General features: G+C 37.6%; 1 protein-coding gene across 4 annotated transcripts in view; it reads left to right on the top strand.

Annotated features, from left to right (window-relative positions):
* Nucleotides 1-10,541, top strand: part of ESYT2 (extended synaptotagmin 2) — a 60,441-nt gene extending 49,900 nt beyond the window's left edge. For all 4 annotated transcript variants that reach the window (XM_026680947.2, XM_087946400.1, XM_087946399.1 and 1 more), the window contains 9 exons: nt 213-287; nt 1,322-1,408; nt 2,023-2,172; nt 4,025-4,410; nt 5,248-5,346; nt 5,646-5,777; nt 6,315-6,420; nt 7,183-7,229; nt 7,324-10,541. In XM_026680947.2, the coding sequence (XP_026536732.1) occupies nt 213-287; nt 1,322-1,408; nt 2,023-2,172; nt 4,025-4,410; nt 5,248-5,346; nt 5,646-5,777; nt 6,315-6,420; nt 7,183-7,229; nt 7,324-7,369 (1,128 nt within the window). In that variant the 3' untranslated portion in view covers nt 7,370-10,541. The remainder of the gene's footprint in view (nt 1-212; nt 288-1,321; nt 1,409-2,022; nt 2,173-4,024; nt 4,411-5,247; nt 5,347-5,645; nt 5,778-6,314; nt 6,421-7,182; nt 7,230-7,323) is intronic.
* The last annotated feature ends 2,418 nt before the right edge of the window (nt 10,542-12,959 follow it).

Below are 12,959 nucleotides of genomic sequence, written 5' to 3'. Positions count from 1 at the left end.
TGAAATGCTTATTTAAGGATGAAAGATTGAGCATTTTAAACCAGTCCATTCAAAAACACAATACTTGTAAAGGGGTTGGAAACCTCAGTGATTTCTATGTGAAAATCTTTTAAGGTAAGTTATGTGATTCCTATATCTCATATACTTCGTGACCCCGAATGTGGATGGAAAGAAAATAAGAGTAATAGAATTTTTGTTTTCTACATTTTCAGACAGGGAAGAAAATGAACAGTAATCCAAATCCCCTTGTCTTAATGACAGTTGGACACAACGCACAAGAAAGCAAGGCAAGTCTTAACCACTTTTGTCCTTTTTTGTAAAACAATACAGTTCACACCATCCTGATTTTTCCACGTTTTGTATATACAGGATCACATCAATCTGAGTAACATTTTCTTTCAAAGCTAATGGAATCCCTCACTCTCCCCCTCCCCAAACCAATTTGCAGGCCCTTGGATCTGAGTTAGAACTGGTGTGGAAGGAGAGGGTGTCATAGTTTTTCTCAAAGGGACATACTGCTGTGAGCTTCTTTGGATAAAAAGTGCTGTACTTGAAAACTGGTTTAAGAGGACAATATCGTTCACATTACTCTCTCCATCCCCAACTCATATTTCTGATCTGGTTTAGGAATGCAAGTGAAATAAAAGATTAAAGCAACTCTGTTTGCCATTCCAGAAATCTGGAAAAAAAAATTCTGATATCTGTAATTTGCATTGAGGGACAAAGCGCATTGTAGAATGTGAGGTATAAACTTCCAATGCAAACCACTTTGATGTTTGTATGTATTTATATGCATGTGTATGTTGAATATCCAGCTTTGTGATTTCCACTGTTGTCCAGTGCCCTTAGTATATTACCCAAGGACAGGGGTGTCAAACTCAATTTCATTGAGGGCCATATCAGAGTTGTGTTTGATCTTGGGGGCCGGGGTGGACATGGCTGGGCGTGGCCAGTGTGATATCACTGGTGTTGGGAGGTGCCTGTAGTGGCCCAAGTGCTCTGCCAGCAAAAACGGGCTCCCGAGCTCCGTTTTTAGCTGAGACAGCCTCTGCCAGTGAAAACGGAGCACATGTGCAGCCTTTGCAAGCTCCATTTTTGCTGGCAGAGGTACCCTGGGCCAGTCCTTCACTGTTTCCAGGGTGGCCCCATGGGCCAGATCTAGGCATCCTGTGGGCTGGATCCGGCCCCCGGGCCTTGAGTTTGACACCCCTGCCCAAGGACATGCAGTCCTTGGAGCAAAGGGAGAAGAACGTCTGTGTGTCTATATAAGTAGGCTTATTTTTTGTCATATATGTTAATAAAGAATCCTACCTTTGAATAGATCCGCTATAAGACCAATGAACCTGTTTGGGAAGAGCATTTCACTTTTTTTGTTCATAATCCTCGACGACAAGAACTAGAAGTTGAGGTAGGTCATTCTAGTTATTTGCTTGATGTGAGGTATCTATTGAGGGTAGAATGCCAGAATGGCTGCAGCGTTGGGAGTATTGCAGTAAAAATGTTGTATTCTCAGTATTCAAATGTTTTACTGAATAAACAAGGGGTCGTATCTTGGAAATATCTGTGATTCTGCCTATTTGCTTAACAAATTTTAGTAGGTGAATAGAATTTTTTAAAATTATTTCGGTAATATATATGTAATATAGTGTAAAGCTTACTTTGTACTAAATATAGCATAAATGTAATGTCAAATTTGGCTTTCTTTAGTGCTGGATTTGAGTGTGTAAGGAAAAGTGACAATACATATAAATTCAGATTATAGCAAACAAAGATGTCTTGTTTAACTATTGATACTGGTGTTGTTACTGAATTATTTTTAAATACTGTATTCTCTTTTTCTTTGTTAGAAAAAGCCAACGTGCCTAACACCTTTTTTGCATGGGTTCATTCTAAGCTGATTAAGTTTATTAATGGGTCAAGAATCAGGTTAATTGAATAAAATTAAGGACTCAATAATTTGTTAAGTTTTTCTTAATACAGGTTTTCATTTAAATGTAACAATTCTTTTTCCTTTTTCTATAGGTCAAAGATGAACAACACCAGTGTTCCTTGGGAAATTTTAAGCTTCCTCTTAACCAACTCCTTGCAAGTGAAGATCTAACTATGCATCAGAGATTTCATCTTAACAATTCTGGTCCAAACAGCACTGTATACATGAAGATTGCACTCAGGGTATATTATAACAGTTTCCTAAAATGTATTTAAAAATTAAGCACATAATAATTGTGGCAATGGTAGTGTTATGCAAATTATATTTGAAGAAAGAAAGGAAAATATTTTAAAAGGTCTGCAGCTTTGCTTGGGAATGAGATGTTATAAACTTAGTTACTTGATTGACACATTGAAAGTTCTTGAGAACAAAGCTGCACACTGTGGTGTCAATATATGCCATAGAGAGAGTCTGTATTTCAGTGATGGAACGAAATGCTTTGCATCAAAGATTTCAGTCACTACCATGCTTCCCTTTTGCTGCCCAAAAGCAAAAGTGATTAAGACTTCTGCCTAAAGCCGTGATGGCGAACCTATGGCACACGTGCCACAGGTGTCATGCAGAGCCATTTGTGCCGGCACGCAAGCTGCAGGCAAACTTACCTCACTGGGCATGCGCTGAAAATCAGCTGTGAGGCGCACGCATGCCCAGTGAGCACAGCTGATTTTTGGCCAGTTTGAGGCCCTTTTCACCCTCCCAAAGGCTTGAGGAAGGCTTTTGCAGACTTTGCAAGCTGAAAACTAGCCTCATTTTATCACTTCCTGTTTTTCTGAAAATACCAGAAGTGATGAAACGGGGCTAGTTTTCGGCCTGCAGAAACCTTCCTCAAGCCTCTGGGAGGCCGAAAAAGGCTTCAAACCAGCCAAAAATCAGCTGTGAGGCGCAGTGCAGGTAAGGGGACGGCAGGGGTGGGTGGGGATTACGCGCGTATGAATAGGGGGCGTGGGGGTGCGCACATTGCCTTCTGAGTGCTGGCACGCAAGTGCGAGCGTGCAAGCACGCACACAATTTTTAGCACAGGAGCCCAAAAAGGTTAGCCACCACTAGCCTAAAGCTTGGAAGAGTTTTCTCCCATCAAGTTAAGAAGAAATGCCCAGAGATCTAATATTAATGTGAAACAATTCCTCTTCTTATATCTGCTTAATCTATAGGAAGGTCTGCATTTGGAATGAGTAAAAGCAACTATAATGCTTCTTATATCAAGATATAGATTCTTTTAAAATGATGAGATTAAGAGTTTAAAATGACACACATTGCATCATAATTGGCATATCTTTACAACAGACAATAAATAAGGTTATTTTTAATGAGTTGGAATCAATAGCATAGCAATAGCATTTAAGCTTATATTTTGCCACATAGCGCTTTACAAACCATACTTTGGGTGATGTACAATGTAAGAATTATTTATATATTGCCCCTTACTTCTTCATTTTACTGATCTCAGAAGGATGGAAGGCTGAGTCAAGTTTGAGTCCATTAGGATTTTGTGCATCTCTTTCTCTCTCATTTGCTCCTTTTGTCTATCTTACCGTCAGTATGACAATTAAGCTTAATTCAGGTGGACTTTGGTTTTCCAGGCATGTTTTTATAGAGCAGGGTGTCAAACTCATGTCATGGCGGCATCACATGACATATCAGGACTTTCCCGCCTTTCCTAAACCTGGTGTGGGCATGGCAGCATATGATGTATCTGGCCCATGGACCGGGAGTTTGGCAGCCCTACTGTAGAGCAATTGGAGGGAGTGGAAAAATACCCTCAAAGACAACTCTTCCAGGTCTGCTTTGGTTCTCTTGTAATCTGTTTGTGTACCTCAGCTTCCTCCCCAGTGTCGGAAGCTACATTCAGTGGTGTAGGCCAGGGGCCAGGGGTCTCCAACCATGGCTGGCTGGGGAATTCTGGGAGTTTAGTTGAGGTCTACAAGTCTTAAAGTGGTCATGGTTGGAGGTCCCTAGTGTAGGCAACTTTCTTCTTCTTCTCTGAACTGTAAGAAAGAATGAAAGTGGTCTTCTTGTTTGTTTTGTGACTGTTAGATCCTTTCTCTTGAAAGCCAAGAGAGATCTCCGGATTACCAATATACGGCCAAAGTGAAGAGGACTTCTGTTTCCAAAGATGGGAGGAAGGGTACTTTCAAGCCTCAGGTCCCCCCCTCTCCGGCAGCTGATGTGAGCAAAGCCCCAAGTTCTACAGCTGCAGATGCCAATAAGAGGACTGACGGGACGGAAACAGGCCTTCCCTCCAATCCTAACCCTCCGTGGCCAACAGATCTCAGCAGAAGTTCCTCCGGTCTTCTGACCTCCAACCTGAGCGGTTCTCCCAGCCACCTTTCAGTCAAAGAGCCTACTCCAAGTATAGCTTCAGACATCTCTCTCCCCATCGCCACGCAGGAATTAAGACAACGTCTGAGGCAACTTGAAAAGTACAGTCCCAAATTCTTTTTTTATATTGCATCTATTCTTACATTGGCATTTTTGTTAGAGTTTGCAGCAGAAATTCAAATCCAGAAAACACACAGACAACTGATTCAGCAGGATCATTAACTTCTTTATAAACATAATAATATGAGTAAAGTTTACAATACCATTTGTAGATTCTTTCAATGTAACATAAACAAAAAACACAAGCAGCAGCAGCTCAACGCAGATATCAGTTTCAGCAAGCAAGCAAGTTAGTTTCAGTTTCAATTCTCAGCAAAGCACACAGAGCCAAACTACATCCAGGCTGTCAGCTCCCATTGGCTGCTCCTGTTAACCATGTCTCTGCCAGTTAATGAATATATTCTGACAATTTTTACTTTTAAGCTCTCTTTCTGACGATTCTAAGCATAAATATTTGCATTTTGTTTACAGTATCTGCGCACTGAGTTGACATTTTCATGAGGTTTCCACCTAGACTCAGATATTTATTTGCAAGTTTAAAAGGCACAATTCCGGCACCCCTCAATATATATATTGCCAGTATTCAGCAACTCTTATTTTATATTGTTGCTTCTCAAAACCAAAACATGTCTTCACAAATCAACAATTAATATTCAGTAATGTTGTATTTTAATTGTGTCTGGAAAATTAGAATGAATTGTAAATTGTACATACAGAACCTCATTTAGGATTTTCTTATGTATGCATGTAGAACACTATTTTAGGGTTCTTATTGAACTGTTTGCTTCATAATATATCCACAAAATCACAAAAGGAAGAATTATTTTGTTACTGTGGAAACTCAACATTGACAGTTTGTATTATCCTGATTTTTCTAGTGGAACAACGTTGGGACAGTCTCCATTGGGCCAGATTCAGTTAACAATTCGTCACAGTTCACAGAGAAACAAACTTATGGTGGTTGTGCATTCATGCAGGTGATCGTATTATATATTTCTTGCATTTATCAATTTTTCTGCAAGGCACGATTGCAACGTAGGAGAACTGGGAAGGCTTTGCTTTTTTCACTCCCATCTTGTCAAAAAGGCTGAGCTTTATTCCTCCAGTTAAATCTCCCTGTTTAACTGACTTTGACCAGCCAGGATTCTCTTGGGAATTCAGGCTGAGGGCTTGTATCCAGGCAGATGGAAAAAAGAGATCAGTTTTATCCTGGAGAAAGGATGTGCTGTTTTATTAACTATTTCTGATCTGGATATTTTGTATTCTTTCATTGTAGAAATCTAATCGCCTTTTCAGAAGACGGTTCTGACCCTTACGTTCGAATGTATTTATTGCCTGAAAAGAAGAGATCAGGAAGAAGAAAAACGAGTGTTTCAAAGAAGAATTTAAATCCAGTGTTTGACCAGGCGTATGTTGCAATCTGGTTCCTGATTTTACCGCATAAAGTTGGAAAATTATTACATTTTCTTTCTTTGTACTGAAATGTGACTTCTACTCGAAGTACAATGCAGGAAGATAAAAATAAATGCAGATGTAGCCAATTAGCATCCTCTGGTTTATTTTGTTACAATCTCTATAAATAAGATTATAAAAAATGAGTCTTTTATCAGTATACTCACATTATGTTTTTGTAGAAGATAAGTTGTCAAAAAAGCCCAATCAATTGGGCATTAATTGATATAAATATTATAATTTAAAAAGTAGAGTTTGGAGCTGTGCCTTGGGAGTAATATAGATTATTAAAATGAGCATTAAAAACAGTGGAAGGCAAATTTTTTTGCTGAGGGTAATGTCCCTTATGTAATAGATATGAGTTGAGCAGTTGCAACTTCAAAAATCTTGCTGATTTTCAGGGCTGATTTTAGGCAAATATTCTAAAGCCACAGATCTCCTGACTTCAAAGTATTTTGATTATATTCTGTCTGAAATATTTTCCCCTTCTCAGTTTTGATTTCAGCGTCCCTTTGTCTGATCTACAGAGAAGAACTTTAGATGTTGCAGTGAAGAACAGTGGAGGATTCTTATCTAAAGATAAAGGTCTGCTTGGTAAGGTGAGTATCACAGATGTAAAACAAAGTATTGGTTGGACAATGGCAAATAAATATGAATTGAAGTATTGTAGAATACCAGCTAGTTCCTCTTTTTTGGCAATGTTTATTTATTTAATTTATATGCCACGCATCTCATAATCCAGGTGACTCTGGGGAGCTAGCAAGAAAATAAAAGGAAGAGCGTACAAACATTAAAAATATTAAAATTAACAGGAATTGGATAAAACTGGGAACCAAGTACATGAGCAGCATGGAAGCAGATTTTATTTCGTAGTCTACCAATATTAGCCTCTTTCTAGCATAGAAGAACCATGTTTTGAGGTCTTTCAAGAAAACCAAGAGGGTGGGGATGGATTACAGGCATAATCCCATAAATTTTATGTAGATCTGATTCTGAAACAGAATTACTTTTTTTTTTTAAACTTTCATGCATTTTCTAGCAGGATCCCATTGAGCTGATGTGTAAAGATTTGAATTGGGGAAAAAAATCAGACGTTACCTTTACCTTGTTCGATGTATTTTCTCTAAGGATTTAAGAGCCATGCATATGGAGGGGAAGCTGTGAAAAAATGTTCATAAAATAGAACCAGTTGTGTTGAAGAGGTTAACTTTGTACTGGAATCACAATTCAGATTTCATGTTTGTGAGCCATGACACTATGCATACAGGAGGTTAAGAGTCAAAGGCAGAATCTAGGATGGCTTTCCACAGAACCAAGGCATACAGAATCTCATGTCATAATTTATTTGTTTCTTCTCACAGGTATTGATACCACTATCAGAAGAACTTTCCAAAAATTGTACTCAGTGGTAAGTGCATCCATAGGATGCCTTTTCAATTTTACCCCATTGAGAATTTGGATAAGAGTTCATTGTTTCTTTTTTTCTTTTATTTGTTTCATAGGTATGACTTGACAGAAGATGGGACGAGACCTAATATTGCACCTTAGACAGCTTTGGATTCCAAAAGCTCCTGTTAGCATATCTTTGCCAATCTTTATGTATTTTATCAGCATTGTACCAATATTACTTTTTATAACTTTTAGTTACTTGGCCCATCACCCCAACCATTTTATAATAACTTGAGATTTTGCCGTAGGCTTAAGCCAGCTTACTTATAAACAATTTTTTTCCATTTGTTAACAGCAATTTTAATGTGCAATAGGGTTTGTAGAATAAACATTTGTTTCAGTAGGTCCTGTAATGGCATTTCTGTCCTTAAGAAAAGTGGGCTATCTTTCATTTCTTTTACCTTATTTGTCTCTTATCAAGATATCTGCCATGTAAATAGATACTATTTTTTAAAATGCATTTTCCTCAGAGGTGTGAATGCAGAAAAAGATGTCAAAGAAAATTATTTTCTTTGGAAAAAGTATGGTATAAAAATCTTAAAACAAATTTGAGAATAGCATAGCTAGCAAAATGGACTTAATCTTACTAATATTATGGATTTAAGAGTTTCTTATTTTTAAAAAATGAAAACTATTGATGTAATGATGTATGATTAAATATTTGCAAAAAAGGGAAATACGAAATATTAACCTTTAATATTTATATTGAAAAATGTATTCTTTGAGTTTCATTCAGATAATGCATATAATTCACAAATGCAGATATTATATATTTACCCAGGATGTGAAAATGAAGATTTATGTAGTACAGTACCGTGTTTTTTCCACTCACCGCTTCTTATTAAAGGTTTATTTGCCCTATCCAAAATGCAGGGAAATGCCAATGCAACAGTATCATCAAGATATATAACGAATTAGGATTTGGCAGCCACCTTGATAGAACATTGTGATGTCATATTGATTGCTACCGATAGGAAACAGTTTATAATTGAGTTTTAAAGCATGTTTACAATTGTATGTGGAATACCAGCAAATAATGAGCTCAAGCTGTATAGACTTCTGAATTTCTGGTTGATTCTTTCACAGTTGTTTCAGGACTATCAGTATTGATTCCTGGAGCAGGGTTTTTTTTTTTTTTAATCAATGCATGTAGTAGCCACGTAGCATTCATAGCACTGCATTCTTTTGAAAGTACCAGTTCCAAAGTTGATTCATTCACACATTATCAATAAGGAATATGACAGTGCAGAATGGGAGGACATAGTGTGCAAAAACAGCATTGAAGCTGATCCACAGTGCTTCTGTATAACAATAATGCAGAAAAAAAGACTTCCAGTGAGTCATTTAAAATCAAATATATCTTCTAATCAGTATAGCTTTTTCCCCCCATTTGATTTTCGCAGGCCCAGGAAATGCAAGAACAGTTTGCTAAAATGGGCTTGCTTATTTGAGTGTGAACATTTTATTCATTGTTGCTTTCAGAATAGAATCAAGGGGGAAATTAATTATATTTATTCAAATATTTTTGAAAGCTTTCTTAGATGGTTTTAACAAAAATGATGCAGTTTTGTATTTTAACCCAAGAAATGGCATAGTTCCATGGAAGTTAGCTACACACCATCTTGAATATATATATGCAATGCCTTTCTAAGAATAATACAATACTATAAAATAATAACATTTTATCGGAATTTTGAGAGTCTTAGAAAGTCCTCTGGCCAAATGATTTCTATGGTGAATTAAACTTTAGGGATATTAGCTTTATAATTGAACTTACAAAAATCTTAACTCTGGCTTAGACAATTTTGAAGAAGTTCTCCAAGAGAAGCAGTCTTCACTGAAGCTTGTAGAGAACTTCCCATTGTGCCCTATAAATAACTAGACTACTAAGGATACCAAAGTGCCTGTAATATATGTAGCAAATTGTCTGTATCATGTTTTGAGAATCAGTTGTCTATATTTTAGTGTGATGTACCTGCACATGGGCATGTTGGCTTCATACAGAATAGCATAAGTAACTCTTAACACAACATAGCTTAGGTTAGCGGTCCTCACTTCCTTTTAAATGATAGAAATGCATTTACTGCATGACAACTTTCAGGGAAATCTTTAAAAAAGAGAGAAAATGCAAGTGGATGATTCAGCCATTAAGTATACTTATGAGGAAAAAAAGATATAAATAAATAATCCCATAATTTGAAATTTTACTGAAAAAAACCAAGAGATCTTCTAACCTTTGCACTCCGTTGTGGCTTACTGTGACATCAGTAAGTAAGAGTACCATATAGTGGCATTGCTTAAGTCAGGGGTCTCCCAACTTGGCAACTTTAAGACTTGTGGATTTCAACTTGTGGATTTCAAGAGTTGCAGTCCACAAGTCTTAAAGTTGCCAAGTTTGGAAACCTCTGGTTTAAGTGGTAATTTCTAAAGTTATATTTGAATTCTACTAATAAAGATAGTGTGGTGAGAAGAAGAGGCTCATAATATCAACAAGTGCATGCAGAACGATTTAGCTCCTTGGGCTTCTTTTTTGCAATCAAAAACTAAAATTAGCAAAAGGAATTTTAAAAAATGAGAAAAAGCCCACTGGTAAGTTGAAATAAGCCTTTAGTTTGATGTTAAGGTACACAAAGTAATGTTCTATTCCCTATCATCTCTGTTCTTTCTAATAAGGCCCTATCTCTTGCATTTTGCATGAATGCAAAATAATAATAATAATTGAATTGATGCAATGTGAAATATATTGAAAATAGCTCTGCAGTAAAAGAGATGGAGAAAATTTGGACCAAAATCTGAATGATTAGTAAAACAATTTTCTGCCTTTGGGACATAGAAACTGAGTGCATGAATACCCTGTTCACAATTTAATGGTTCACTGAAGAATGATGAGGATTGATGAGATTCCAATTAGCAATTCTATGACTGAGTACCATCAGATTAGATTTCTGTGTTTTCTATTCTGTGCCTTAAAAAAGCTTAAATATTTCATGTAATGAAAGCCAAGCTTTGTTCTCTGTATTTACCCATCTTTATGTGCTATTGAAACTGGTGCAGTTTTTGCTGCATTTTGTATTTAGAATTGTTGTAATCTAACCACCAATGAAGCTGTTATTTGACTTAAGGATTTAACATTCTTTCCTGTTTCAAATTCTATCATGATGCAGCAACTGGGGAAAAGAAAAGAGTAGTTGTTTGACTACAGATTGCATTGTTTTTTGCTGATCTAATTTTGCTATTGCATGTATTTATTCAGTAAATGGTCCATATGGAACTCACTGTCTCTTTTCCTTCATTCAAAGACTATCTGCTGGGTTTACTTGACATAATTAGCAGCTTTTAGTGCCCTCAGTTTACTTCCCAAAGCATTGTATTACATACAGCTACACTGAAAAAATAGGGAAGAACAGATACAAAATGGTGGCATTTTCTTAAGATTCACAGCTTTTTAGTTACAATTTGCAATCCATCCTGTGGAAGGATGGAAAGCACCCGACATTTGAGTGGGTTCTTAAGGCTTTGATGAAAGTGTTAAAAAGAAAAGAAAAATTATTTGACAAGTGTTGCTATGCATATGAATTAAAGCTTGCTTCTTGTTCTCGGTAGTTGATGCTACCTTTCCTTTCTTCCAACATTAGTTTTAAAATGGGTGGCCAATTTTAAAAATGTTAGCTACATTATATATCCTTAATACGTGTAGATTTCTACTTGAAAAAACTCTGTCCATTGTGCAATTTATGACATTTGAATGTTGTTTGCTTATAGCCAATGAGAATCTCACCATCTCAATAATTCTTTCGTCACCTGGATAATTAGTAATATAGATGACACTTCTGAAAACATAAGAGGGATATATAAATAAACAAATGTTCTGCTTTATAAATCCTTAGTAAGTCCAGACCTGGAATACCGCATCCAGTTTTGGTCACCACATTACAAAAGAGATTATGAGACTTTGAAAAAAGTGCAGAGACGAGCAACTAAGACAAAGGCCTGGTGATTAAAATATATGAAGAATGGTTGCAGGAATTGGGCTCGGTTAGTCTAGAGCTGTGATGGCGAATCCTCAGGTGGCACACAGCCATTTGTGCGGGCACGCGAGCCCCAGGCAAACTTACCTCACCGTGCTTGCATGCGCCTCCCAGCTGATTTTTGGGCCTTTTTCGACCTGCTAGAATCGTGAGGGAAGCTTTTGCAGGCTGAAAAATAGGCCTGTTTCGTCACTTCCTGAAATACCGGAAGTGACGTAACAGGCCCATTTTTCAGCCTGCGGAAGCTTTCCTCAAGCCTCTGGCAGGCCAAAAAAGGCTTCAAACGGGCTGAAAATCAGCTGGGAGGTGCAGTGCAGGTAAGGGGGCGGCGGTAGGAGGAATTGCACATGCATGCACAGGGGGCATGGGGAGGGTGCCGCGGACATTGCATTCTGGGTGCTGGCACATGAGCGTGCAAGCACACGCACAATTTTTGGCACAGGAGCCCAAAAAGTTAGCCACCACTGGTCTAAAGAAAAGAAGGACATGTTAACAGTATTTCAATATTTGAGGGGCTGCCCGAAAGAAGAGGGGTCAACTTATTTTCCAAAGCACCAGACGGCAAGACAAGAAACAATGGATGAAAACTAATCAAGGACAGGAGCAACCTGTAATTAAGGAGAAACTTCTTAATAACAATTAATTAGTTTGCCTCCAGAAGTTGTGGGTGCTTTCTCACTGGAGGTTTAAAAAAAAGAGAGAGACAGCTACTTGTTTCAAATGTCCCCTGCTAAGGTCCTTCCAGCTCTATTCTGATTAATTTAAATTTCAATGATATAATTCTGTGCAAACATACAAAGGATCACACTTTTAATTAAAAACTATTCAATATAGCATGAAATACTTAAGAGGATTCATTGTTGCTTAAAATCTGGATCATTTCAGTCTTTACAATAAATGGAATCTAGGAAAATTTTATGCAGAATGGGGCTGCAGCTGAACATTGCAATGAAAAATCAAAAGTTAAAAGATGCAGAAACTATTTGAACTCTGAAATCATTTTTTTTTTAAATGCTGTTTTTCAGAATAATGTGCTGAAAAGTAACAACTGCTAGAAAGTTTAAAATATAGATGATTCATCAGTTGCAGCAGAAGGAGCTGAATATTGAGCCACCACAATCCGTATACAGAACCAACATCAGTAATTTAAAACATAAAGCAACTAGGAAAGTCATTGAACTTACTCTAGCATTTGGACCACAGCAGAGGTATCAAACTATTTTAATGAGGTATCAAACTATTTCAACTATTTCATCAGGACTAGTTGACCTTGGGAGGCTGGGCAGGCATGGCCAGTTGGGTGGGTGTGGCCAGCTTGAAGCCACTAACTGGGCATGCCAACTGGGTGGGCATGGCCAGTTTGACACCACTCCACAAACTGCTGGCCTGTTTCCTCTTTGCATTGGGTAGACCAGGCCGAAGCAATGCGGGCCAGGCCCTTACATTTTCCAGGATGGCCCTGTGGGCTGGATTTGAGCACACCATGGGCCAAATCTGGCCTGCAAGCCTTGTGTTTGACACCCCTGAGTTACAGGGTCCTAGTCATCTCCAAGAGAGTCCCATGTAGAATCTATCATAATAGTCTAATCAAGCAATCATCAATGTTTTATTTATTTATTTTTCAATTGGCAAGGCATCCTAATTAAGGTAGAATGGTAACT

Source organism: Notechis scutatus, chromosome Z, assembly GCF_049901735.1.
Source record: "Notechis scutatus isolate UNSWTSFEM ecotype Mainland chromosome Z, rNotScu1.2, whole genome shotgun sequence".
NCBI classification, from domain to species: Eukaryota; Metazoa; Chordata; class Lepidosauria; order Squamata; family Elapidae; genus Notechis; species Notechis scutatus.
The sequence above is the reverse complement of the archived record's forward strand: the minus strand, read 5'-3'. Positions and strand labels throughout refer to the sequence as shown.